Below are 24,193 nucleotides of genomic sequence, written 5' to 3' on the forward strand. Positions count from 1 at the left end.
TATTACAGGCGTGTACCACCATGCTTGGCTAATTTTTGTATTTTTAGTAAAGATGTGGTTTCACCTGTTGGCCAGGCTTTTCTGGAACTCCCGGCCTCAAGTGATCCATCCACCTCTACCTCCCAAAGTGCTGGGATTACAGGTGGGAGCTACCATGCCCAGTCCTTTTCTCAGAATTTATTTGTCGTTTTTTTGTTTTGTTTCATTTTTGAGACAGGGTCTTACTCTGTCAGCTAGGCAGGAGTTCAGTGGTGTGATCATTGCTGCAGCCTTGAACTTCTGGGCTCATGTGATCTTCCCACCTCAGCCTCCTGAGTAGCTAGGATTACAGGCATGTGCTTCCACACCTGGCTAATTTTTTAAGTTTCCAGAACTTATTTGTCCATTCTTGCAAAGTAGGGTACAACATGCCTAACTCTACCTACCTCTCTTCCCTTCAAGGGACCCCAGCCTAAATCCTTGAGGCTGTCGGGCTGACTGTGGATGCTGTTCCCTGATCTGCCTCAGTCATGCTGCATGATCAAAAGTGTCTGCTTTCTGCTTCTTGGAACTTTATTCACTTTGGGTGTCAGTCTTCCTCTACAGTGTCCCAAGAACACAGAATCAGAACAGGAATCTGTGTTGCCATAGTGTGTAGAAAGAGGCAGGCTTCCAACTCCGCTATGTGCTGTTGGGTGATTGAAGCCAGTTACTTAATTTTCTTTTCTTTTCTTTTTCTTTTTCTTTTTTCTTTCTTTCTTTTTTTTTTTTTTTTTGAGATGGAATCTCGCTCTGTTGCCCAGGCTGGAGTGCAGTGGTGCGATCTCACCTCACTGCAACCTCCGCCTCCCAGGTTCAAGCAATTCTCCTGCCTCAGCCTCCCGAGTAGCTGGGACTACAGGTGCCCGCCACCATGCCCAGCTAATTTTTGTAATTTCAGTAGAAATGGCATTTCACCATATTGTTCAGGCTGGTCTCGACCTCCTGACCTCAGGTGATCCACCCGCCTTGGCCTCCCAAAGTGCTGGGATTACAGGTGTGAGCCACCGTGACTGGCACTTAATTTTCTTAATACCTCAATTACCCCATATGGTAAAATGGGACTAATAATCCATACCTTATAGCGCTGTTGTGAAAATGAAATGAGGGTAAGCAGATAAAATTTCAGACTACAGATGGGATTGTTACTACATTCTAGGCCTGGCTTTGCTGTTATTTGCTATGTGACCTTATCTTCTCTGGACCTCCATTCTTTCCAAGTCTATAAAACAAAGTGGACAGCTGTCAACCTTTCTTCCAAAGAGCAATGATGTAAGGATCAAATGATGTCATTTAACAAAAATATAAAGAGCTCAACAAATGAGGAACTCATTATTATTATTACAACTATTATTATTTTAGAAATAGGGTCTTGTTCTCTTGCTCAGGCTGGAGTCCAGTGGTATAAACACAGCTCAATGCATCTTCAGCCTCCTGGATACAAGTGATCCTCAGGTCTCATCCCCCTAAGTAGCTGGGACCACAAGCATGTACCACCACGCACGGCTAATTTTTTATTTTTTATTTTTATTTTTTGAGACAGTCTTGCTTTCTCGCCCAGGCTGGAGTGCAGCAGCACAATCACCGCTCACTGCAACCTCCACCTCCTGGGTTCAAGTGATTCTGCTGCCTCAACCTCCCAAGTAGCTGGGATTACAGGCCTGTGCCACCATGCCCAGCTAATTTTTTTGTATTTTTGGTAAGGATGGGGTTTCACCATGTTGCCCAGGCTGGTCTTGAACTCTTGGCCTCAAGTGATCCCCCTTTCTTGGCCTCCTAAAGTGCTAGGATTACAGGCGTGAGCCTCTGCACCTGACCTCGGCTAATTTTTTATTTTTTGTAGAGACAGGTTCTCATTATGTTGCCAGGGCTGGTCTTGAACTCCTGGGCTCAAGTGATCTTCCCACCTCAGCCTCCCAAAGTGCTGGGATTACAGATGTGAGCCACCGTGCCTGGCCTGGAACTCATTATTGAAGCATTCACTACTATCAGCTTTGGGGTTACCTGGCCACATCCTCTGACCTACCTATAAGGGTATCACAGTAACGGAGCCTCTGTTCTCAGAATTTAGGCAGAAGCAGTTCAATTTATCACAAACTACTCTATATCCAGCATAAGTGCCCAAATAAAACAATTGCTAAAGTTCTTTAGGCATTTACTATTTGTTAGTTAGATATTTAGTCCTCACTACAAATCTGTGATACAGGTATTATTTTTATTAACACCATTTTATAGAAGAGAAACCTGAAGCTCAGAGATGCTAAGTAACTTGTGCAAGGTCACACAGCTAGTAAATAAAGGGCAGAGTAAAGATTCAGTTTCACATTGGACTCCAGAACCTTTCTACTGGGACTCATGGGAATAGTGTGGATGTCCCTGACCTCCAATGGCCCAGGGCTCTCCTGGGGGAATCCAGCCATAGACAAGACACCAGCGAGAGCCCAATCCTAAGATGTTTTTCTGTTTGTTTTTGAGACAAGGTCTCTATCACCAGGCTGGAGTGCAGTGGCATGATCAATGCTTACTGCAACCTTGACCTCCCAGGCTCAAGCAATCCTCCCACCTCAGCCTCCTGAGTAGCTTGGACTACAGGTGCACACCACCACACCTGACTAATTTTTAAATTTTATTTAATTAATTATTATTATTTTTTGAGACAGGGTATCACTTTGTCACCCAAGCTGGAGTGCAATGGTGTGGTCTCAGCTCATTGCGGCCTCCACCTCTCAGGTTCAAGTGATCCTCCCACCTCAGCCTCTGGAGTCACAGGGACTACAGGTGTGCACCACTATGCTCAGCTAATGCTTTTATTTTTTGTATAGATGGGGTCTCACTATGTTGCCAGGGCTAGTCTCAAACTCCTGGACTCAAGCGATCCTCCTGTCTTGGCCTCCCAAAGTGCTGGGATTACAGGCATAAACCACCACACCCAACACCTAAGGTGTTTTTGCTGAATGTGACCATGTCAGAGGCAGGAAACGGAAGCATCATGGGGTCAGGAAAGGAATGCTAAGCAGGGAGACAAAGAAAATGGGATCATTTTGTGAGTGTTCGCTGTGTGTGTATGTGTGACAATTCTCAGAGCCAGCCTCTCAGGTGGTTGAGACCACTGTCCCCATTTCCCAGATGAGATAATGGAGCCTCAGAGAGTTTCTGCAGCACAGCTAGTGGAATTAGAATTTGAACCCGGCTCTTCCAGACTCCAGATGCTTCTCAACCATCCCATTTTCCAGTGTTTCCTAGACCTAGTCATTTGCAGTTCACCTTCATGATTTTACCATTTCTCTGTGCCATAGCTAGTGTTGTTTACTTAATAATTCCTTTTGAATCAGTCTACTTAAAAAAAATAGCTTCATTCTAAAGTGTAATATTCTTGGAATATCGGGTTTGCTGTTACCCACCCCCTCACGTTATACATATACATGTATGTTTCTAATACATATATATGTACATATATACGTGTATCTTTTTTTGTTGTTGTTGTTAGTTTTTTTTAGATAGAGTCTCTCTCTGTAGCCCAGGCTGGAGTGCAGTGGTATGATCTCAGCTCACTGGAACCTCTGCCTCCTGGGTTCAAGTGATTCTCCTGCCTCAGCCTCTGGAGTAGCTGGGATTACAGGCACCCACCACTACACCCAGCTAATTTTTGGATTTTTAGTAGAGACAGGGTTTCACCATGTTGGCCAGGTGGGTCTTGAACTCCTGATCTCAAGTGATCCACCTGCCTTGGCTTCCCAAAGTGCTGGGATTATAGGTGTGAGCCACTGCGGCTGGCCAATGTATGTTTTTAATACACATTCAAATAATGAATAACTATGAAACCTCAAAAACTGCTCCATGTTACTTCCTGAACCCATCTTGAGTGCCCACTTGCTGTGCATACCACATATTGGGAAACACTGCTTTCCCTGGCTTCCAAGCCCAGCTTAATCACTGTCCCATCCTATGCTTCGTTTTATTTGTCTATAAATGTTGGGGTTGGGGGTTGATGCCAAAGACCTTTTCTGTTGTCATTAATATGGACACAGCTCTAAGAGGTCTTGGAATCTTGGGCTGGCTCCCCTTTTAGTTCAGAATTTGGATTTTTATCCAACTACTCAGAGTGATCAAGCCTTATGAATGAACTCATTGGTCAAACTCATAAAAGGCTGATCGATAAAACAGGAATGAGTGTATGAATTGACACTAAGTCATTAGTTCACGGGACTGGATTCTCCATTAGTGGAAGAGCACATGTCCTTTCTGGCACCGACGTGTGCTTGGGAAACTTACTAAGCTAACTGGCCCACGTAACACAGAGGCCCTTTGGTGCAGTGGAAAACTGTTGACTTTGGAGATTATCTTGAGTTTGAATCTGAGCCTGCCTATAAGAAGCTGGCTAACTGAATTGCTTTGCTTCTTGGACCCTTACCGTTTATAAAATGGGGACCATTGTACTCACCTTTTAGGGTTGTTGCATGGATTAAATGGGATTCGCTATAGAAAATATTGGCACAAAGTAGGTGTAAATTTGCATGCTAGTGGGATTGTTTGTGAGGGAAATTGTCATTTGATTATCAAAGACTTAGGAGCAGGAACAGTGTCTAATTCAGGGACTGCAAATGGAAATGCCAGTTGAGGCCAGGCATTTGCTAATAATTGGGTAAAGCAGGGCAGGTGTAGGATAGCAAATGTCTGGGAATTGAAAGAGAGGTGAGGACGTGTATGACCTTGAGAAGGCAAGCCCTGGCAAAAGGGGATGGCCTCCACTCAGCTACAGTCATGCCCAGATCTTCCAACTTTTTAGTTTTATTTTTATTTTTTGAGACAGAGTCTTGCTCTGTCACCCAGGCTGGAGTGCAGTGGCGCGATCTCGGCTCACTGCAAGCTCCGCCTCCCGGGTTCGCGCCATTCTCCTGCCTCAGCCTCCGGAGTAGCTGGGATTACAGGCGCCCACCACCATGCCCAGCTAATTTTTTTTTGTATTTTTAGTAGAGATGGGGTTTCACCGTGTTAGCCAGGATGGTCTCGATCTCCTGACCTCGTGATCTGCCCTCCTCGGCTTCCCAAAGTGCTGGGATTACAGGCTTGAGCCACTGCACCCAGCCAATCTTCTAACTTTTTAAAGAGAAGCAAGAACTCTGGATTTTTGTGATAACTCCTGATTTTAAACTGGCACCCAATTATAATTTATAGCACTATAAGGGTCAACATTGCCAGCAAAGCAAAACATGGGTGGGGGCAACTGCTAGTCACCGGTGTGCAGCCTCTGGTCTAAATCATCTTTGTACTTCTTCTTGCTTTATGCATTGTCCCAACACAGTACTGGTGTATAGTAAATATCCACTAAGTGGGTGTAGAATGAATAAACCAATGCAGATAAACCTGTAGAGAGGCTGGGCACAGTTGCTCGTGTGTCTAATCCCAGCACTTTGGGAGGCCCAGGCAGGCAGATCACTTGGGCCCAGGAGTTTGAGACCAGCCTGGGCAACATGTTGAAACCTCATCTCTACAAAAAATACAAAAAGTAGCCAGGTGTGGTGGCATGCACCTGTAGACACACCTACTCAGGAGGCTGAGGTGGGGGTATCACTTGAGCTCGGGAGGTCAAGGCTACAGTGAGCTGGGAAGTCAAAAGTGCAGTGAGCTGTAATTGCACCATTGCACTCCAGCCTGGGTGACAGAGTGAGACCCTGTCTCAAAAAAAAAAAAAAAAAAAATCAAAAAACCTGTAGAGAAATGACAGTGATCATAAAGATCACTAAATTATAGGGCTAGCCTGATCCCCAAAGGCTGTGTGGTCCAACCCCTTAAGTGCTTCCTGGAGGTGTCTGAGCACTTTCCCCACCTCCTTGGCAGCTGGTACTGAAGAAGACTCTCTGTTGTCCACGACAGTTCCTTCCATGGCTGGTCAACACTCAGGATCTGCCAGGCCTTTGTGTTCTTCCTTATGTTAACATGCAGATTCCTTTATCTTTACTCTTCTGCCACCTGCATGCCCTTTGGATATGTAAAGTCAGGGGTCATTTTCACTACTGAGGGCAGATGTCCTATACCACCCCCTAGTATCCAGGCATTATCACATCCCCTTGTCTCCTTGTTGGTTTTTTTGTTTTGTTTTTCTTTTCTTTTGAGACAGGGCCTTGCTCTGTCACCCAGACTGGAGTGCAATGGTGTGATCATGGCTCACCGCAACCTCGACCTCCTGGGCTCAAGCAATTCTCTCACCTCAGCCTCCCGGGTAGCTGGAACTACAGACGTGCATCGCCATGCTCGGCTAGTTTTTAAAATTTGTTTTGTAAAGACAAGGTTTCCCAATGTTGCTCAGGCTTGTCTTGAACTCTTGGGCTCAAGAGATGCACCCACCTTGGCCTCCCAAAGTCCTGGGATTACAGGTGTGAGCTACTGCACCTGGCCTGGTTTGTTCTTTTAGCAGCACCTGTCACTCTAGAGCTGAGAACTTCCTGTCTCATGTAGTGTGGATGCCCAGCTCCTAGAGTACGTGCTTACCACATGACCCACCAGGAGAGTCAGCTACCCCTTCCTTAGATCCTTCAGGAGCACTTTCTCTGGGCCAGGCACTGTGCAAAGCTCTTTGTTTACTGTCTCCAATTTAATCCTCCCAAGGAGGTCATGGGTTAGGCATTCTTTGGTCCAGTTTATAGACAACAAGGAAGTTACTTGGTCAAGGTGCACAGCTAGTAAGGCTGGTGGTGGGAATTCAGACCCTGGTCTGTCTGCCTGCTCCAGGTGCACCCTGAGTTTGCCCTTGGCAGTGCTGCCAAGTGACAACTTGGAGGCCTGGGGGCAGCCACCTCATGACTCACTGAGCATTGAGTAAAGCGAAGCAACCCTTTGTCTCCTATCACTAGCTTTTCTCCTTAACTTGTCACAACTCCAAGTTGGCGGTTTACTGTCAAGGACAAGTCCTCCAAGTGGACTTCTAGAGGGGCTGGAGGGCAGTGCCTGGTTCTCATTCTGTGCCTCAGCTTCATCACCTGGGGAACGGGATACTTTATTAACTGACTTATGGGGCTGTTGTGTTTAGGACAGTGCCTGGAGCATAGTTAAGTGCTCAATAAGTATTAGTTATTATTTTATCAGACTATCATTTATTGGGAAAGCTTCCTCTAAGTTTTAGTGTTCTTCCTAAATTTCTTTCCTTTTTTTTATTTAGGGATGGGGTTTTACCATGTTGCCCAGGCTGGTCTCAAACTTGTAGGCTCAAGCGATCTGCCTGTCTCAGCCTCCCACAGTGGTGGGATTACAGGCATGAACTACCACGCCGGGCCATTTTAATGAATTCTTGTTATAGCCGTTAGAGTACCACTCACTGCCTTTGCCTTTGCCTGTAGATATGGGGGCACTTCTTGTTGGGGGTCCACAACCCCCTAAGCTTGGACACTGAGTGCATATTACAACTTAGTAAATACTTTTATGTCCAGTATTTCATTTGAGCTAGTTGAAGCCTCAGGCTGTGTGTGCACAAGACTCTCCCAGGGTCAGGTACTAACGGCTGCCATTTCTGGAGCAGCCCTATCAGAGGAGACGTGACTCTAGGGTACCCCCAAAGGCAGTTGGCATGGGATTTGAAAGCAGGCTGCCTGACTGGGCTGCTGTCTCCTGTGCCCAGCTGTTCCTGCTGTCATGTGCTGAGCCCTCCCTTCCCCCTCCTCAGCTGAGAACAGCACCAACACCACCCAGGATGAGCAGCGCAGGTGGCCGGGCTGTGACCGGCAGGACGAGATGCTCAACCTGGGCTTCACCATTGGTTCCTTCGTGCTCAGTGCCACCACCCTGCCACTGGGGATCCTCATGGACCGCTTTGGCCCCCGACCCGTGCGGCTGGTTGGCAGGTGAGGTGGCTGGGCTATGGGGAACGGGAAGACAGGGACCATGCTGCAGGGGGAGGGGAGGGGTGGCGCTCACAGGCCAACCCCTCGCCCTTCCCTGTGTCTCCACAGTGCTTGCTTCGCTGCGTCCTGCACCCTCATGGCCCTGGCCTCCCGGGACGTGGAAGGTGAGCTGTCTGTCCTCTTGTGGCCCCACAAGAAAAGAATAGGTGGGACGAAGGCAGATGTTTACCCCAGCTCCTGCCCTTGGCTTCCCACAGCTCCCCAAATGCCCTCATCTGCTGCTTTCCCCTTTCCAGTTCTGTCTCCGTTGATATTCCTGGCGCTGTCCCTGAATGGCTTTGGTGGCATCTGCCTAACGTTCACTTCACTTACGGTGAGTGTCACAGGCCTGGCCTGGCAGCAGAGTTCCCCCAAGTAGGGTGAGGGCAGAGTGAGTGGGGTGAGGGCAGTATGAGTGGGCTAGGGGAGGGGCCTGTGGACGCAGATCACTAGATCAAGTGAGTGTGTGAGAAACTGCAGGTGGCTGCAAAGGGCAGCTGTGAGGCTGTGTGTGTGTGTGGATGAGACTGTGTGTCGGGGTGTATGTTAATGTGTGTGTTTGTGTGTACAGAGCCCATGAATGTCTATGGAGCTCTGTTCTAGGTCCTGGACTACAGCACAATCAGGACTGACCACGTCATCCTCCCTGCTGGAGGTTACATTTTGGGGGTGAGGGGCACAGATAACCCAATAAACAAGTAAACTAATAAATTATGTCAGTTGTCATAGGTGCTGGGAAGAAAATAAAACTGGGTAACATGATCGTGAGGGGGAGGGAGCAGCTTGAGACAGCGTGTGCACGCCTGCCATGTCGTGGGAGAGTGGGTGTGTGACCCCGTCCCTGTGAAAGCCATGAGTTGGTAGGTGTGTTTGTGAGTGTACTAGGTTGAACCATATGAAATTGTCGACACCTCGTCGTGCACATGGCTTGACCTATTACATGTGGTGAGTTGTGTATGTGTGTTGCTCTAAGTGTGTTTATTTATGTGAGTGTGTAAACGCGTTAAAGGCTTAGGAGTGTCGGGAGGGTGGAGGGGAAGGTTCCTGGCCGGGCTGGCTCGGACTGTTTATCTCTGAGAAGGGCTGCCTGACTGGGTGGTTTTGGCTGAATTTCACCTCGCCCCAGCAGCCGCCTTTAATTCCAACCGGAGACATTTCACAACTCTCAAGGAAGGAAGCGGATCCCTTTCTCCCCGCCCCTCTGCGCAGCCCCTTCTCCCTGCTGTGCAACTTGGCCCAGGGCCCTAAATCCCTTCTCTCCGGGGCTTGACCTCAGACCCTCCCTGGCGGCCTGACGGAACTTGTCCAGCGGCTCCTCCCCGCTATATCCCCGCCTCCTGTAATCCCCAGCCAATGGCAGGGACCGGCGCTGGCACCGCCCCTCAGCCACTCCCCGCTCCCTCTGGCCGGCCCCGCCCCCTGGGCCGCTGCTCTTGGCCCAGACTTGGACCAGGACGTCCCGTGCTGCGTCCTGCGGGCCCAGCTGCTGTTGCCACGCGTGCTGCAAGGCCGCCAGCCCGGGGTTAGCCGGCCGGCTTCACCCTACCCACGGTACTGGGCAGAGACAGCGTTTGTGGCCCCTTGGAGGGGAGAGGGCCCTGCCCCTCTCCAGGCCTGGCAGCCTTCCCTGGCGTCCTTGGCAGTGGTGCCTCACAGATGCAGGGTGCAGGAAAACCTCTGCCTGAGTGGGTAGAGGTTTTTCCTGAGCCAGCCACTTCAGGGGAAGGGGGAAGGATAATTTAGTTATATGTGTTTAAACACCTTTCTTTTTTTTTTTTTTCGAGACGGAGTCTCGCAGTGTCGCCCAGGCTGGAGTGCAGTGGCGCGATCTCTGCTCACTGCAACCTCCGCCTCCTGGGTTCAAGCAATTCTTCTGCCTCAGCCTCCCGAGTAGCTGGGACTACAGGTGCACGCCGTCACGCCCGGCTAATTTTTTTGTATTTTAGTGGAGACGGGGTTTCACCGTGTTGCTTAGGCTGGTCGCGAACTCCTGAGCTCAGGCAATCCACCCGCCTCGGCCTCCCAAAGTGCTGGGATTACAGGCGTGAGACACCGCGCCTGGCCTAAACGCCTTCTTTACCAGAGCTATTGAGGCCTCCCTTCAGAGTCTCAGTTTCCCCCTCTGTGGAGTGTGTTTGGGCTTTGTATGGATCCTAAGGTCCTTCTCAGCTGTGGGATCTAGTGACTTGGGGAGGATGGTGGGGCCAGAGGAGGGTGTGTGCGAAGGGCATCCTGACTTTGCCTTCCTGTGCCCTGAGGGCTTGGCTGAGGCAGGTGAGCGGAACACATGATCAATTAAATTCTCTCCTGGTGTGGGTTGTGACCCTGCTCTGCGTCAGAGCCACCTCCTCTGGAGACTGTGTCTGCCCTGGCTCAGTTCCCTCCCTTATTTCCACCCTCACCTCCCAGGACATGATTTGTCCTGATTAAGCAGAAACTGGGCTGGGACATCAACTGAGAGGGTTAAGAGGCACCGCCTATTACCGGGACACAGCCATGGTCACAGCCTTGGGTTAGGGCTGGGACAGTGACAATGGGGAGAAAGCTGTTAATGTGCTCTGTGAACTTGAGTACACTTTTCCTCCCTGGGTCTCAATTTTCTCATCTAAAATGAGTTGGACAAGATCACTGTTTCTTTCTTTTCTTTTCTTTTTTTTCGGGGATGGGAACATAGTCTCGCTCTGTCACCCAGGCTAGAGTGCAGTGGTGCGATCTCGGCTCACTGCAACCTCCACCTCCCAGGTTCAAGCGATTCTCCTGCCTCAGCCTCCGGAGTAGCCGGAGTAGCTGGGATTACAGGCGCACGCCACCATGCCTAGCTAATTTTTGTATTTTTGGTGGAGATGGGGTTTCACCATGTTGTCCAGGCTGGTCTTGAACTCCTGACCTCAAGCTTCCCACCAGCTTCGGCCTCCCAAAGTGCTGGGATTACAGGCATGAGCCACTGTGCCCAGCCAAGATCAGTGTTTCTTAAGCACCTATTCCATGTGTTGTTCAGAGGTGTTACGTAACAAACTTGGGAAACCTGGGATTAAACAAAATTAACAAAATGTCTCTCTGAGGGGTGTCTGGGAGCCTTTTTGAAGCTAAAGGGCACTGTGACTGTGTAGGCAGGGGGCAGAGTACAGTTTCCCACATTGATTTTTCTGTTTGTTTTGCCTTGGGGCTTTGCTGCTGCGTCTCCTGGGGCTGTTGTATGGAGCAGGGCTGGGAACGCTGGGCGAGGGTCACGGTGTCCCCACCTCATGGGTGCTGCTTTCCCTCCTCAGCTACCCAACATGTTTGGGAACCTGCGCTCCACGTTAATGGCCCTCATGATTGGCTCTTATGCCTCTTCTGCCATCACGTTCCCAGGAATCAAGGTATGAGGCCACCTGGGTTTTCTTTTTGTCTTGACACAAGAACTGGGTGGGGCCGAGTGAGCAGCAGCTAGTGCTGACCCACGGGTCTGACTTCTTCGCTCTCCTTTCTCTGTCATCATCCCAGTGCAGGCCTTCCCCCTCTTTCCTGGGCCACAGCAAGCTTTCTCAGCTGGTCTCCCTGCCTCTGATTCTTTTTCTCTGTACTCTCACTCACGTGACTTCCAGAAAGATCTCAGATGGGGAACTGGCTCACACACTGCTGAAAAACCTTCAGTGGTTTAGCTTCACCTACAGAATCAAGTTCAGCCCCTTCACATGCATTCAACGTCCCTGACTCTCTGGCTTTATTCAGCCTTTGGGGCCACATTTTTCCACACCTTCCAGAGAGGATGGATGGTTTGGTCCAAGGTCACAAAGTGAGTTTATGCCAGGCTGGATCCTGGACAGGTCAACCTGGTGTACCTGGAAGCCAGGAGGCCAAAGTTTTAGCTCAATGCAAGATGGGGTCCTCTATTTCCTCTGTCAAATATCAAAGGACCCTTTGACTGAGCCATGCCATGCTCCTCAACCTCCATTGTGGGCAGTACCAAACTGCATACCATTTTGCACTTTACAAAGAGTACTAAAGAAGGTACTTTTGCTCAGTGTCTCCAAAGGAGTTTGAGAGAGCGCATGGGTGGGGGGGCCATCAGTTGTTCTGGTGGGCAGGCATGGAGAGTGGGCAGTTCTCCCTTCTTTTCAACTGAAGTAGTGTTTGAGGAGACAGATCTTACCTCCACACATTTGGGGGTGTGGCCCTTTGAAGCTCTGTCCTGCCCCTAGGGAGGAAAAGGCACCAAGGTCCAAGACTGCAGAGAAAAAGGTTTGAGCAGGAACCTGAGGGGAGAGCAGACACTAGTCATCCTGGTCAGATGGTATGGGGAGGACAAGAGGACAGATGGTGCACCAGCTTCTTCCATAAGAGGGGCTGACACATTTGCACAGAATCTCATTCAATTGAGAACTTACCTGCCCTGGGGTTGACAGCCCTTGGGCAGAGCATTTGCACCTCCCTCTCCCCAACCCCCTAGTTGTTGCACATGGGAGGACCTGGGAAAGGTGAGAAAAGGCTGAGCATGAGCAGTCTGGGTTTGCCTTTTCCCCTGGGGAACGTGCCAGGAAGGGGCAGGATAAACACGGTTAGGCCTGGTAAACCTAGAGCACTAAGTTTCCTTTGCACATACTATGAAATGGACATTTTTGTGTGAACATGAACATGAATGTTTGTGGAGTCATAGGCAAAAATGTATGTATCTTTTTAAGATAATGGAAATTTCAGAGGTATTTTGAGCCAGTGGCCAGCAACTTCAGGCTTTGTGGAAACTATTTCATAGCTCTCTAGGGGGCCTCAAGTGAAAAAGAAAAAGGAATGATGGGTCTTCTGAGTCTGACTCTAAACTTCCGGTCTTGGTTTCCTCATCTGCAAATTGGGCACAAGGACAAGGGGAGGAGAGAACTTCTTTAAGGCCTCTGAGGCCTGGGATCTACTTTGGTGGGGTCTGGGGCCAGGCAGTCTCCCCCACGGGCCTGCCCCCTCCTCTCACAGCTGATCTACGATGCCGGTGTGGCCTTCGTGGTCATCATGTTCACCTGGTCTGGCCTGGCCTGCCTTATCTTTCTGAACTGCGCCCTCAACTGGCCCATCGAAGCCTTCCCTGCCCCTGAGGAAGTCAATTACACGTGAGTGGCTGGAGTGGGCAGAGACTCTCCCTGGGGCAGAGAGGGCTGTGGTGATATGATAGATGGAATTAACTTTGGATTCAGAGAGACCTCGGCTTGGACCTCTGCTTGGCAAATCGCTTGAGCCCTCCAAGCTCTGCTTTCTCATCTGTAGTATGAGCCTATTCCTACCTACCCACAGGTCGCTTTTGTTTGTTTGTTTTTTTAGAGGCAGTGTCTTGCTCTGTCACTCAGGCTGGAGTGCAGTGTCTTGGTCCTGGCTCACTGCAACCTCAAACTGCTGGGCTCAAGCAAACCTCTCCCTCTGCCTCCTGAGGTGCTGGGGTTATAGGCACACACCACCATGACTGGTTAATTTTTTTATTTTTTGTAGAGACAGGGCTTACTGTGTTACCTAGGCTGGTTTTGAACTCCCGGCCTTAAGGGATCCTCCCCCCTTGCCCTCCCAAATTGCCCGATTACAGGCGTGAGCCACTGTGCCCAGCCTCCCATGGGTGTTTTTTAAGTAATAGAGTTGGCACATAACAGGTGGTCAAAACATGGTAAATATTTATTTATTTATTTATTTATTTTTGAGACAGAGTCTCATTCTGTCGCCCAGGCTGGAGTGTAGTGGTGTGATCTCAGTGAACTGCAACCTCCGCCTCCTGAGTTCAAGCGATTCTCCTGCTTCAGCCTCCTGAATAGCTGGGATTACAGGCACACGCCACCACACCCAGCTAATTTTTGTATTTTTTAGTAGAGACGGGGTTTCACCATGTTGGCCAGGCTGGTCTTGAACTCCTGGCCTCAAATGATCTGCCTGGCTCAGCCTCCCAAAGTGCTGGGATTGCAGGCGTGAGCCACCGTGCTCAACCCATGTTAACTATTTATGTGAGTGCAAAAGTAATTATGGTTTTTGCCATTAAAAGTAATGGGCCAGGCACAGTGGGTCATATCTGTAATCCCAGCACTTTGGGAGGCCGAGGAGGGTGGATCACCTGAGGTCGGGAGTTCTAGACCAGCCTGACCAACATGGAGAAACACCGTCTCTACTAAAAATACAAAATTAGCTGGGTGTGGTGGTGCATGCCTGTAATCCCAGCTAGTCAGGAGGCTGAGGCAGGAGAATCACTTGAACCCTAGAGGCTGAGGTTGCGGTGAGCTGAGATCATGCCATTGCACTCCAGCCTGGGCAACAAGAGCAAAAACTCCGTCTCAAAAAAAAAAAAAAAAGTAATGAGAAGTACTGTTTTCATCCTTTCTGGGTTTGGAGGAGGAGATCTGAGTAGGAGGCACCTCAGCAATGGCACTCGATGCCATGTGGTCCCAAAAAGAGGGACATAAAAGAATCAAGCACCCCATCTTTTGTAGGGCCACCAGAATGCCAACTTTTTCCATCCCCCTGTCAGTTCAGCAGAGGCAAGAGGTGATGCTCCACACCAAGCACATAAGGTGACATTACAGAACTGACAGTTATGCCAGGCACTGTACTTAGGCCCTATACCATCCTCAAACAGCTGTATGATGTAGATTGGGTATTAACTCCATTAATAACAAAAGTGCAGGGAACAAAGTGACTTTCCAAAGGTCATGCCATTCAAAGGAGGGTGAATCTTAGGTTGGACGCAGGCTGTCTGACTCTGGAGTCTGAGGTGTTAATGCTGCCTCCTCCATGGGAACAGCCCAAGTGAAAAACAGCTGATCCACTCTTCATTTACTTGGCGTCTGTGCTAAGCTGGTCCCTGAGCCAAGCTCTGAGCAACAGAAACAGGAGCTCTGCATTAGGGAGCTTGTGAGCATGTCAGTGCCGGGTAAAGGAGTGCTGGAAACCACTGGGACGGCTGCCGAGCGCTAGGCCGTTGAAGGTGGGCTCTGTGTGACTGGTTCCCCTACACTCTGGCCTGGCTGCCTGCAGGAAGAAGATCAAGCTGAGTGGGCTGGCCCTGGACCACAAGGTGACAGGTGACCGCTTCTACACCCATGTGACCACCGTGGGCCAGAGGCTCAGCCAGAAGGCCCCCAGCCTGGAGGACAGTTCGGATGCCTTCATGTCATCCCAGGATGTTCGGGGCACCTCAGAAAACCTTCCTGAGAGTGAGTGTCTGCTCAAGGTGCCGGCCTTGGGGGATAGGGATGGTGGGTCCTCATATTCAGTGAGCACTCATGGTTGAGTATTTATTCGCACCCCTCTTCAGTCCTTACAACACCCCATGATGGGCACATCAAAGCTCAGCTAACGCTGGGAAGTTCAGATTCAGGGTTACCCTGCTGGATTCCTGGGATTGGGGAGGGAGGAGCTTCCAAAATGGGGACAAGGTCTCTGGGCCTGTCGGGTAGCTGTTTTCCTCAGGGCCCCTTGCAACCTCTGAGCTTATTGCATCAGGTGCAGCCAGGCCTGCGAGCCTCCTGGCAGGGGTCCTCCACACCTGGCTGTCTTTTGCCTCCTGCTGGTCACAGGAGGAGCTGCACCACCTGCCTGGGCTGCTTCTCAGGAGGGTACATGAAGATCCCAGGACCGTCAGCTCCATGATAAGTGGAAGGAGCTCCTTGGAGTCAGGAGTGGGAATTGAGGGCTTTGAGTCCTGCTCTCCAGTTATAGGCTGTGTGACTTGGGTAGATCTCCTAACCTTGCTCTTGATTTCCTTACCTCTTAAACTAGCACTAAAAGCACCCCACAAACTGTAAAGTTAGTTGTGATGATTGAATGACACCATGGATGTGGAAGCTCTTTGTAAAGTGCAAAATGGTGTGCAGTTTGAGGGTGGTTACCCCCAGTGCCGATTCTCAGAGGGCAACATGGCTAAGGGCATGAGCTGGAGTTAGGCTGACCTGCTGCTTCCAGCCCTGTGAGCTTGAGCAAGTCATTTAACTTGCTGAGCTGCAGTTTCCTCATCAGTAAAATGTGATAAGGATAGGGTTGTTGTAAGATTTTATTAAATGGGATGATAAATGTCAAGTATGTAGCCCATAGTGAGTGCTTCAGAGTTTTTTTTTTTTCCTTTTCCCCCCCGATATGGAGCCTTGCTCTGTTGCCCAGGCTGGAGTTCAGTGGCATGATCTTGGCTCGCTGCAACCTCTGCCTCCCGGGTTCAAGCAATTCTCCTGCCTCAGCCTTCCAAATAGCTGGGACTACAGGCGTGCACCACCATGCTTGGCTAATTTTTGTATCTTTAGTAGAGACAGGGTTTTACCATGTTGTCCAGGCTGGTCTTGAACTCCTGACCTCATGATCCTCCTGCTTCAGCCTCCGAAAGTTTTGGGATTACAAGTGTGAGCCACCGTGCCCTGCCAGGTTTTTTTTTTTTTTTTTGTAAAATAGAGACAGGGTATTGTTGTTATCTGGGCTGGAGTGCAGTAGTGCAATCATAGTTCACTGCAGCCTTGACCTCCTGGGCTCAAGCGATCCTCCTGCCTCAGCCTCCTGAGTAGCTGGGAATATAGGTGTGTACCACCATGCCTGGCTTATTATATATATATATATTTATATATATAAATGTTATATATGCATATTTATATGTATAAATATATATAATTTTTGCATATAAATAAATAAATATATATATATATATTTAGAGATAGGGTCTTGCTGTGTTGACCACCAGGTCTTGAACTCCTGGGCTCTGCCTTTCACAGTGTTGGGATTACAGGCGTGAGCCATGGTACCTAACTGAGTTATTTTTTACCACGTGAAGCATAGGACATACATCCAGAGGGCACCTAAAAATGTTCTGAGCTGAGCAAGAGCCTGGAGGCAAGTGAATCTGAACTTTCCATTCTTTGAAGAAACCAGTCCCTCTCCAAAGTCACATAGTTAGTGTAACTCCCCCCCAAGAACTGCATGAGCTGAGACAATCAGAGGGCAGTGGAAGGTCTGGGGCTCAGGGGCGCCCCCTGCTGTCTCCCCAGGGTCTGTCCCCTTCCGCAAGAGCCTCTGCTCCCCCATTTTCCTGTGGAGCCTCCTCACCATGGGCATGACCCAGCTGCGGATCATCTTCTACATGGCTGCCATGAACAAGATGCTGGAGTACCTTGTGACTGGTGGCCAGGAGCATGGTGAGGCACCGCTGAGGCCCCTGGGGGTTGGGGGCACAGGAGGGTCACCCTGGCTGAGCTCCCCTCACCATACCTTTCCCTACCCACAGAGACGAATGAACAGCAACAAAAGGTGGCAGAGACAGGTAGGGTGATGAAAGCAGGGCCCTGGCCCACGCCCACCCCGCTGCAACCCGCTTCTCAGGGGGTGGGACTCCTCTAGGCCTGGGCCCACCCAGGTAACCCTTTTGGGGGATGTAAGAGTCTGGGTTCAGAGGAAGGCTATTTTGGTGCTCTCTGGCCTCCGCTGGAAGGGGTGGTAGTGTCCACTGAGTGCCAGTTCCTGATCCCACTGCCCTTCCCATCCTGCCCAGTTGGGTTCTACTCCTCCGTCTTCGGGGCCATGCAGCTGTTGTGCCTTGTCACCTGCCCCCTCATTGGCTACATCATGGACTGGCGGATCAAGGACTGCGTGGACGCCCCAACTCAGGGCACTGTCCTCGGAGATGCCAGGTGACCTGCCTGTACAGGGATGGTGACAGCAAGTGGTCAGGCAGTGCTTTTCATTTTCTCTGCACGTTTACATCCAGCAGCTTGTTGCTTTCTCCCAAGAACCCTAGGAGATCAGGGGTACCTCCCCATTTTACAGATGAGGAAACTGAGGCTAGGAAGGGACCTGGCTTGCTTAATAATAAGAATAGCTAATGCAGAGTGCTGACTGTGCACTCGGCACCTTGCCTTGTTTAGTCCTACAACACCTCTCTGAGGTAGATACATTAATATCTTCATTTTGCAGATGAGGAAACCGAGGTACAGGGTTGCACAGTTAGGTCATTCACCCAAGATCACACAGCTTTCAGTGGCAGCCTCCAGAACCTGTGTTATAAGGGTACACGCTAAAGTCTTGTTAGGGCTAGAATAGGTAGAGTTGGTATATTAGATATTTATTGCTGTATAACAAATCACCCCAAGGCTTGGCATTTTAACACAACAAATGCTTCTCATCTCATACAGTTTCTGACAGTCAGAAATCAGGGAGAGACTCAGCCGGGTGATTCTGACTCACAGTCTCTCATGAAGACATAGTCAGCCTGTCAGCCAGGGCTGCAGTCATCTGAAGGGCTGACTGGGGTTGGAGAATCTATGTCAGTTCAGTTACCCCCATGGCCTCTCCATAGGGCTGCTCAGGACACAGCACCTGCTTTCCCCTTGAGCAAGAGGGCTAAGCGACAGAGACCCCGTATCTTCTCTCACATAATCTCAGAAGTAGCATACCATCACTTCTGTTACATTCTATTATATGTACAGAGTAACCCTGATATACTGTGGAAGGAGACTGGACAAAGCAGGGGAATACCAGGAGGCAGGATCCTTGAGGGCTGTCTTGTTGGCTGAAGACCACCACTGAGGGTTTTTTTTTTTTTTTTTTATTGAGACAGAGTCTTGCTCTGTCGCCCAGGCTGGAGTGCAGTGGCATGATCTCAGTTCACTGCAACCTCTGCCTCCCAGGTTCAAGCGATTCTCCTGCCTCAGCCTCCCGAGTAGCTGGGATTCACCATGGAGTCTTGAACCCAGATTCTGTGACTGTTTTTGTTCTTTTTGTGTTCATCCAAACGGTCCCTGTTTATCCTGAGAGGATGGGAGAAAGAGACTGGGAGAGAAGGAAATCCAGTGGCTTCACTCCCTGCTAGCAGAGCCTGGCCCTGGCACTGAACCTTCCTCCTCTACCCTCTGCTCCTAATGGCGAGGGTCCCCTAGCAGGGCCCTTCTGTCCAGGACACATGGGCCACCTGTCCTCACCCCAGCCTACTGACCTCTCTCCTGGGCTGGCCTCAGAGTCCTTGATTGTGCCAGAGAGAGGAAGCGCTGGATAGTCAGGCCAAGCTGCTGTCCCCAGGAGGGCATCTGCTTTTGTCTAGGGCAGGGACAGCTTCCTGAGGACTTCTGATGAGAGACGGTGTGAGAGCTTCCCACTCTCCACCTTCCTTCCCATCCTTGGTTCTCAAACCTTCAAGTGTGCATGAGAATCACTTAGTGGGGGATATTTGTCCAAATGCAGATTTGCAGATCTCCCCGCTGAGATTCCGAGGGCCGAGATGAGGCCTGTGAATCTGCATGTTAAGAAAGCACCCCCTTTGATGCGTGTGTCGTTGGGTAGGGGAGCAACACTTTGAGAAACATGGAGCTAGAGAACATGGGTTTCTATGGGTTTCCCATAGAAACATGGATTTCTATGTTTTCGGCTGCCCTCACATCAAAGGCACATCTGAAGGGGGAGGGGCCAGGCCAAGAACCAGGGAGTCTTGGGAACGTAGAGGCAGCAGCCAGTGACTTCCCGTTCTCCTCAGGGGTGGGGTTGCTACCAGATCCATCAGACCACGCTACTGCAAGATCCAAAAGCTCACCAATGCCATCAACGCCTTCACCCTGACCAACCTGCTGCTTGTGGGTTTTGGCATCACCTGTCTCATCAACAACTTACACCTCCAGGTACCCACCTCCATCCCTCCCCTTTCCCTGCCTCCTGAGGCTCCTCCAAAGGGATGGTCCATCCAGCACCTGCCTTCCAGGAAGCACAGTTCTGGTCTTCTGATCTGGATCTATATTCTGGGTTCTCCAGGAAGTGTTTCTAGTAGATTGGGTTGGTGAGGGGGTATGAATTGAGGCCCAGTTGGCCTCTTCGCCCTACCCCTCCTTCCTCCAGCCTCCACACACTCTCCTAACCTCTTCAGTCTCTCTTTTTGGTTTTAGTTTGTGACCTTTGTCCTGCACACCATTGTTCGAGGTTTCTTCCACTCGGCCTGTGGGAGTCTCTATGCTGCAGTGTGAGTCTGTTGGGCTGAAATGCCTTCCTGAGCTTTGCAACCGTGATCAGAGAACCCCAGGGAAGGGTTGGGAGGGCCCCAGGCATCCCCTAATGCACCCCTCTCTGAGCCCCTCTGATGGCAGGGAGCTCACTTCCTTAAAGGCAGCCTATCCTGCTGTAATTGACTCCCCCTGTTGGAGTCTTCCCTTAGAGGAAGCTGAAATACCTGGCTTGATGACACTTTGGTTTTATGTCTGCTGTTTGAAACGGCCCCCAGAATGGCCTCCCCTCCATGCCCACCCCGAAGAGATTTCCCAAGGGCAGCCATTTACCTTACAATTTTCCTCTTCATGTTGGACAGTCCCCACTTGCATCTCTCTCCTGGTTTCCCCTGCTGGGCGCTGCTGAGGGACTCTACCCTGTGTATGTGATGGAGTAGCAGGACATTACGATAATGATGACAAAATCACAACCATTATCAAGTGCTCCGTTGGTGCAGGCAGCAGGCAGGATCCTTGACCATCACTCCCTGAGTTCAGCCTCACCGCAGCGGTCTCGGCAGAGGGCAGCTCTGTTTCCTTCATCTGCTGAAGCCAGAACCCTGGAGTTTCCTTGATTCTTCTCTCCCTCACCCTCCATGTTCACTCCGTCCTCGGTACAGCCAGCAGCAGCTTCTACACACCCCAAATCTGACCCCTCCTGTCACCTCCACTGCTGCCTCTCCAGTCCTAGCCACCAACATCTCTAGCCTGGATTATTGCGGCAGCCTTTAGTCTCCCACATCTGCCCTGGCCCCGCCGCCTCAGTCTATTTTTAACACAGGGGCTGCAGTCACCTGTCAGGACATAAGTCTCTTCACATCACTCTGGTGTCCTGTCTCATCTGTCTCAGAGTCAAAGCCAAAGGCTTTACTATGGTCTAAAAAGCCCTGTAAGTTCTGGTCCCAGCACTTCACTCCCCTCTAGCTCCCCCTCCTCCCTTGTTCACTCTGCCACAGCCACAGTGCTTCCTAGTGCTCCGGAAGTATCAAGTGTGTTCCCTGCTTGGCATCTTTGCATGTACTAGTCCCTGTTTCTAGAACATTCTTCTCCAGATATCTGCAAGGCGCCCAGTCTTACCTTCTCTCCTTCTTCAGGTCTTTCCCTGACTATCCTCTTCTCAGTGAGGCCTCCCTTGGCTGTCCCATGTACAATTGCAACCTCCCTACTGCCCGCTTCTCTGCTTGGTTTTTCTCCTTAGCGTTTATCACTAACACTGTGCGTTTCTCTTGCTTATTGTCTGACCGCCACCTGCTCCATGGGAATGCCACCTCCTCGATGGCAGGCATCTGTTGACTTGCTTGATCGCGGTATCTCCGGCACCTAGAGCAGTGCCTGGCACATAGTAGGTGTTCAGCTAAATATTTGTTGACAGAATACAGTGGACAGTCCTGCGAGGTCAATGCCATCCCTGTTATTAGTGGAGGAAGTGGGGCTCAGGGAGGTTGAGCCACTTGCTAATATCACACATACAGGAGGTGTGAGAACCCAGCTCAGTGGCCCTGAAGTTGCAGCATTTGCCCTCAAGGCTGGGGACCAAAGATCCCATGCAAAGAGCCTGAACGCTCAAGCACCACCCTGCCTGGCCAGTGGGGACCATGGTGGGGAGGGGATAGGAGAGGTGCTGGCCTGGGCTGGAGAGGACCACACACCCCTGATGCTCCCCGTCTCGTGGACAGGTTCCCATCCAACCACTTTGGGACACTGACAGGCCTGCAGTCCCTCATCAGTGCTGTGTTCGCCTTGCTTCAGCAGCCACTTTTCATGGCGATGGTGGGACCCCTGAAAGGAGAGCCCTTCTGGGTGAGAGCGAGGGTTGGTGTGGGGGGAGCAGGAGCCACTCTCCTGGGGGCAGGGGTAGGGCCTTGTATGTGGTGCCATCCCTCACTCATCTCAGCCAGAGGCACCTCAGAGGTCTCTAATCTGCAGGTTTCAAAGTTGTCTGCCTTTTAGAACCCCTCATGGAGTGTTAAAAATACAGATTCCCCAGGGCCCTGAATCAGGATATCTTAGCCTGACCTTAGGAGTCTGTTTTTGTTTTTAATTCATTGTTTTAGTTTATTTATTTATTTTTATTTTTTGAGACAGAGTTTCACTCTGTCGCCCAGGCTGGAGTGCAGTGGTGCGATCTGGGCTCACTGCAAGCTCCGCCTCCCAGGTTCACACCATTCTCCTGCCTCAGCCCCTCGAGTAGCTGGGACCACAGGTACCCACCACCACACCCAGCTAATTTTTTTTTTTTTTTTTGGATTTTTAGTAGAGACGGGGTTTCACCGTGCTAATCAGGGTGGCCTCAATCTCCCGACCTTGTGATCCGCCCGCCTCGGCCTCCCAAAGTGCTGGGATTACATGCGTTAGCCACCACGCCCGGCCCTATTGTTTTTTTTTGTAGAGAAGGTGTCTTGCTCTGTTGCCCAGTCTGGAGTGCAGTGGTACAATCACAGCTCACTGCAGCCTCTGATTCCTGGACTCAAGCAATCCTCCGGCCCCAGCCTTCTGAGTAGCTGGAACCACAGGTGATGGCTACCATACCTGGCTAATTTTTTTTAAAAAAAATTTTGTACAGATAAACAGGGTCTTGCCATGTTGCGCAGGCTAGTCTTAAACTCCTGGCCTCAAATGATCGTCTCACCTTGGCCTCCCAGAGTGCTGGGGTTACAGGCGTAAGCAACAGTGCCTGGCCTCCTAGGAGTCTGTTTTTAATAAACTCCAGGTGCTTTGTGAAGTGGCCAGTCCTGACTCTTGGGCCTGTGTTCAGGCACCATTGGTCCAATCCAGTTCTACATAGTGTGGGATCCTGTCTCCAGCACCCGTGAAAGGGGACTCTTCCCTCTTAGCTTAGATACCCTCAGTGGTAGGGCACCCACTCCTGCACGAGACAGCCCTGCTGCTGTTAGAAAGTCTTTTCCTTACATTGAACTCATCTGCCTCCCTGACGGCTGATCTTTCATTTGCCCTGTGGGGCCACCCACACGTAAACCCTCCTCCCACAGAATTGTGATGAAATAACTGCTTCTATTTACCGAGCACTCGCTACGTGCTAAGCATGATGCATACTTTTTTTTAACTTACATCTTCGCCACGACAGCCCTGAGAAGGAGGCACTCAGTAAGAATTGCCATTATTTGCCCAAAGTCACACAGTGAGTAATGCAGAGTGGGATGTGAACCGAGTCAGAGCCCGTGTGTCCTGGGCCTTCCAAGCCTTCTGTCCGCCAGGCTGTGCATCCCAGCTCCTTGAACTGTGTCTGAGAGCCTCCTCTCGCCACCCTGAACAGGATCCCATTGGTTAACATCTCCAAAGGTCAGAGGGGTGAGCCCAGAAGGCCCCATTTCAGGAGCAGCCTGACCAGCCCAGACTCCTACAGTGCTGTGCCTTCCTCATACCTACCTAGAGAGTGCCATATGGTGTGGGCACCCACCAGGCCCTGCCACTTGTTATACCCGAGCAGTCTCATCTCAGCCACTTTGCAGAATTGCTGAACATTAGGTGACATACTAGTGGAACAATGACTACACATAATAAGTACTAGCTGTATTTATTCTGGCTCAGGACCTGGAGAAAAATGGCCGCCTTCTCCTTCCTGTGGGTGGCTAAGGGCAGATGAGTACCTACTTGACTCTGTTTCTCTCTCCTTGCCCTAAAGGTGAATCTGGGCCTCCTGCTATTCTCACTCCTGGGATTCTTGTTGCCTTCCTACCTCTTCTATTACCGTGCCCGGCTCCAGAAGGAGTACACCGCCAACGGGATGGGCCCACTGAAGGTGCTTAGCGGCTCTGAGGTGACCGCATAGACTTCTGAGACCAAGGGACCTGGATGACAGGCAATCAAGGCCTGAGCAACCAAAAGGAGTACCCCATATGGCTTTTCTACCTGTAACACGCACATACAGCCATGGCCGTGGATTTATAAATACCAAGAGAAGTTCTATTTTTGTAAAGACTGCAAAAAGGAAAAAAAAAAAAACCTTCAAAAACGCCCCCTAAAGCAACGCTCCATTGACTGAAGATAGTCCCTATCCTAGAGGGGTTGAGCCTTCTTCCTCCTTGGGTTGGAGGAGACCAGGGTGTGGAGCTGCCTCTTATCTCCTTCTAGGGGTCTGCCTCCTGGTACCTCTTGGGATCGGCAAACAGGCTACCCCTAAGGTCCCATGTGCCATGAGTGTGCACACATGCATGTGTCTGTGTATGTGTGAGCGTGAGAGAGACACAGCCCTCCTTTCAAAAGGAAAGGGGCCTGAGGTGCCAGCTGTGTCTTGGGTTGTGGGTTGGGGGTCGGCCCCTTCCAGGGGCAGGAGGGCAGGTTCCCTCTCTGGTGCTGCTTCTTGCAAGTCTTAGAGGAAATAAAAAGGGAAGTGAGAGA

The 24,193-nt window shown here is 50.4% G+C and overlaps 1 protein-coding gene across 8 annotated transcripts in view; it reads left to right on the forward strand.

Moving 5' to 3' along the window:
- Window positions 1-24,193, forward strand: part of SLC43A1 (solute carrier family 43 member 1) — a 31,157-nt gene extending 6,964 nt beyond the window's left edge. For 3 of the 8 annotated variants that reach the window (XM_054438323.2, XM_054438321.2, XM_063670900.1), the window contains 13 exons: window positions 7,676-7,853; window positions 7,962-8,017; window positions 8,150-8,226; window positions 11,162-11,254; window positions 12,840-12,973; window positions 14,871-15,049; window positions 16,862-17,008; window positions 17,098-17,133; window positions 17,362-17,500; window positions 19,336-19,477; window positions 19,739-19,812; window positions 21,511-21,634; window positions 23,478-24,193. In XM_054438323.2, coding sequence (XP_054294298.1) covers window positions 7,676-7,853; window positions 7,962-8,017; window positions 8,150-8,226; window positions 11,162-11,254; window positions 12,840-12,973; window positions 14,871-15,049; window positions 16,862-17,008; window positions 17,098-17,133; window positions 17,362-17,500; window positions 19,336-19,477; window positions 19,739-19,812; window positions 21,511-21,634; window positions 23,478-23,624 — 1,526 coding nt within the window. In that variant the 3' untranslated portion in view covers window positions 23,625-24,193. Of the gene's footprint in view, window positions 1-7,630; window positions 7,854-7,961; window positions 8,018-8,149; window positions 8,227-11,161; window positions 11,255-12,839; window positions 12,974-14,870; window positions 15,050-16,861; window positions 17,009-17,097; window positions 17,134-17,361; window positions 17,501-19,335; window positions 19,478-19,738; window positions 19,813-21,510; window positions 21,635-23,477 lie in introns of all 8 variants that reach the window. The other 5 variants (XM_063670901.1, XM_054438324.2, XM_063670902.1 and 2 more) reach the window with 3 other exon arrangements.

The sequence above is a fragment of the Pongo pygmaeus genome, chromosome 9 (genome assembly GCF_028885625.2).
Source record: "Pongo pygmaeus isolate AG05252 chromosome 9, NHGRI_mPonPyg2-v2.0_pri, whole genome shotgun sequence".
Classification (NCBI taxonomy): domain Eukaryota; kingdom Metazoa; phylum Chordata; class Mammalia; order Primates; family Hominidae; genus Pongo; species Pongo pygmaeus.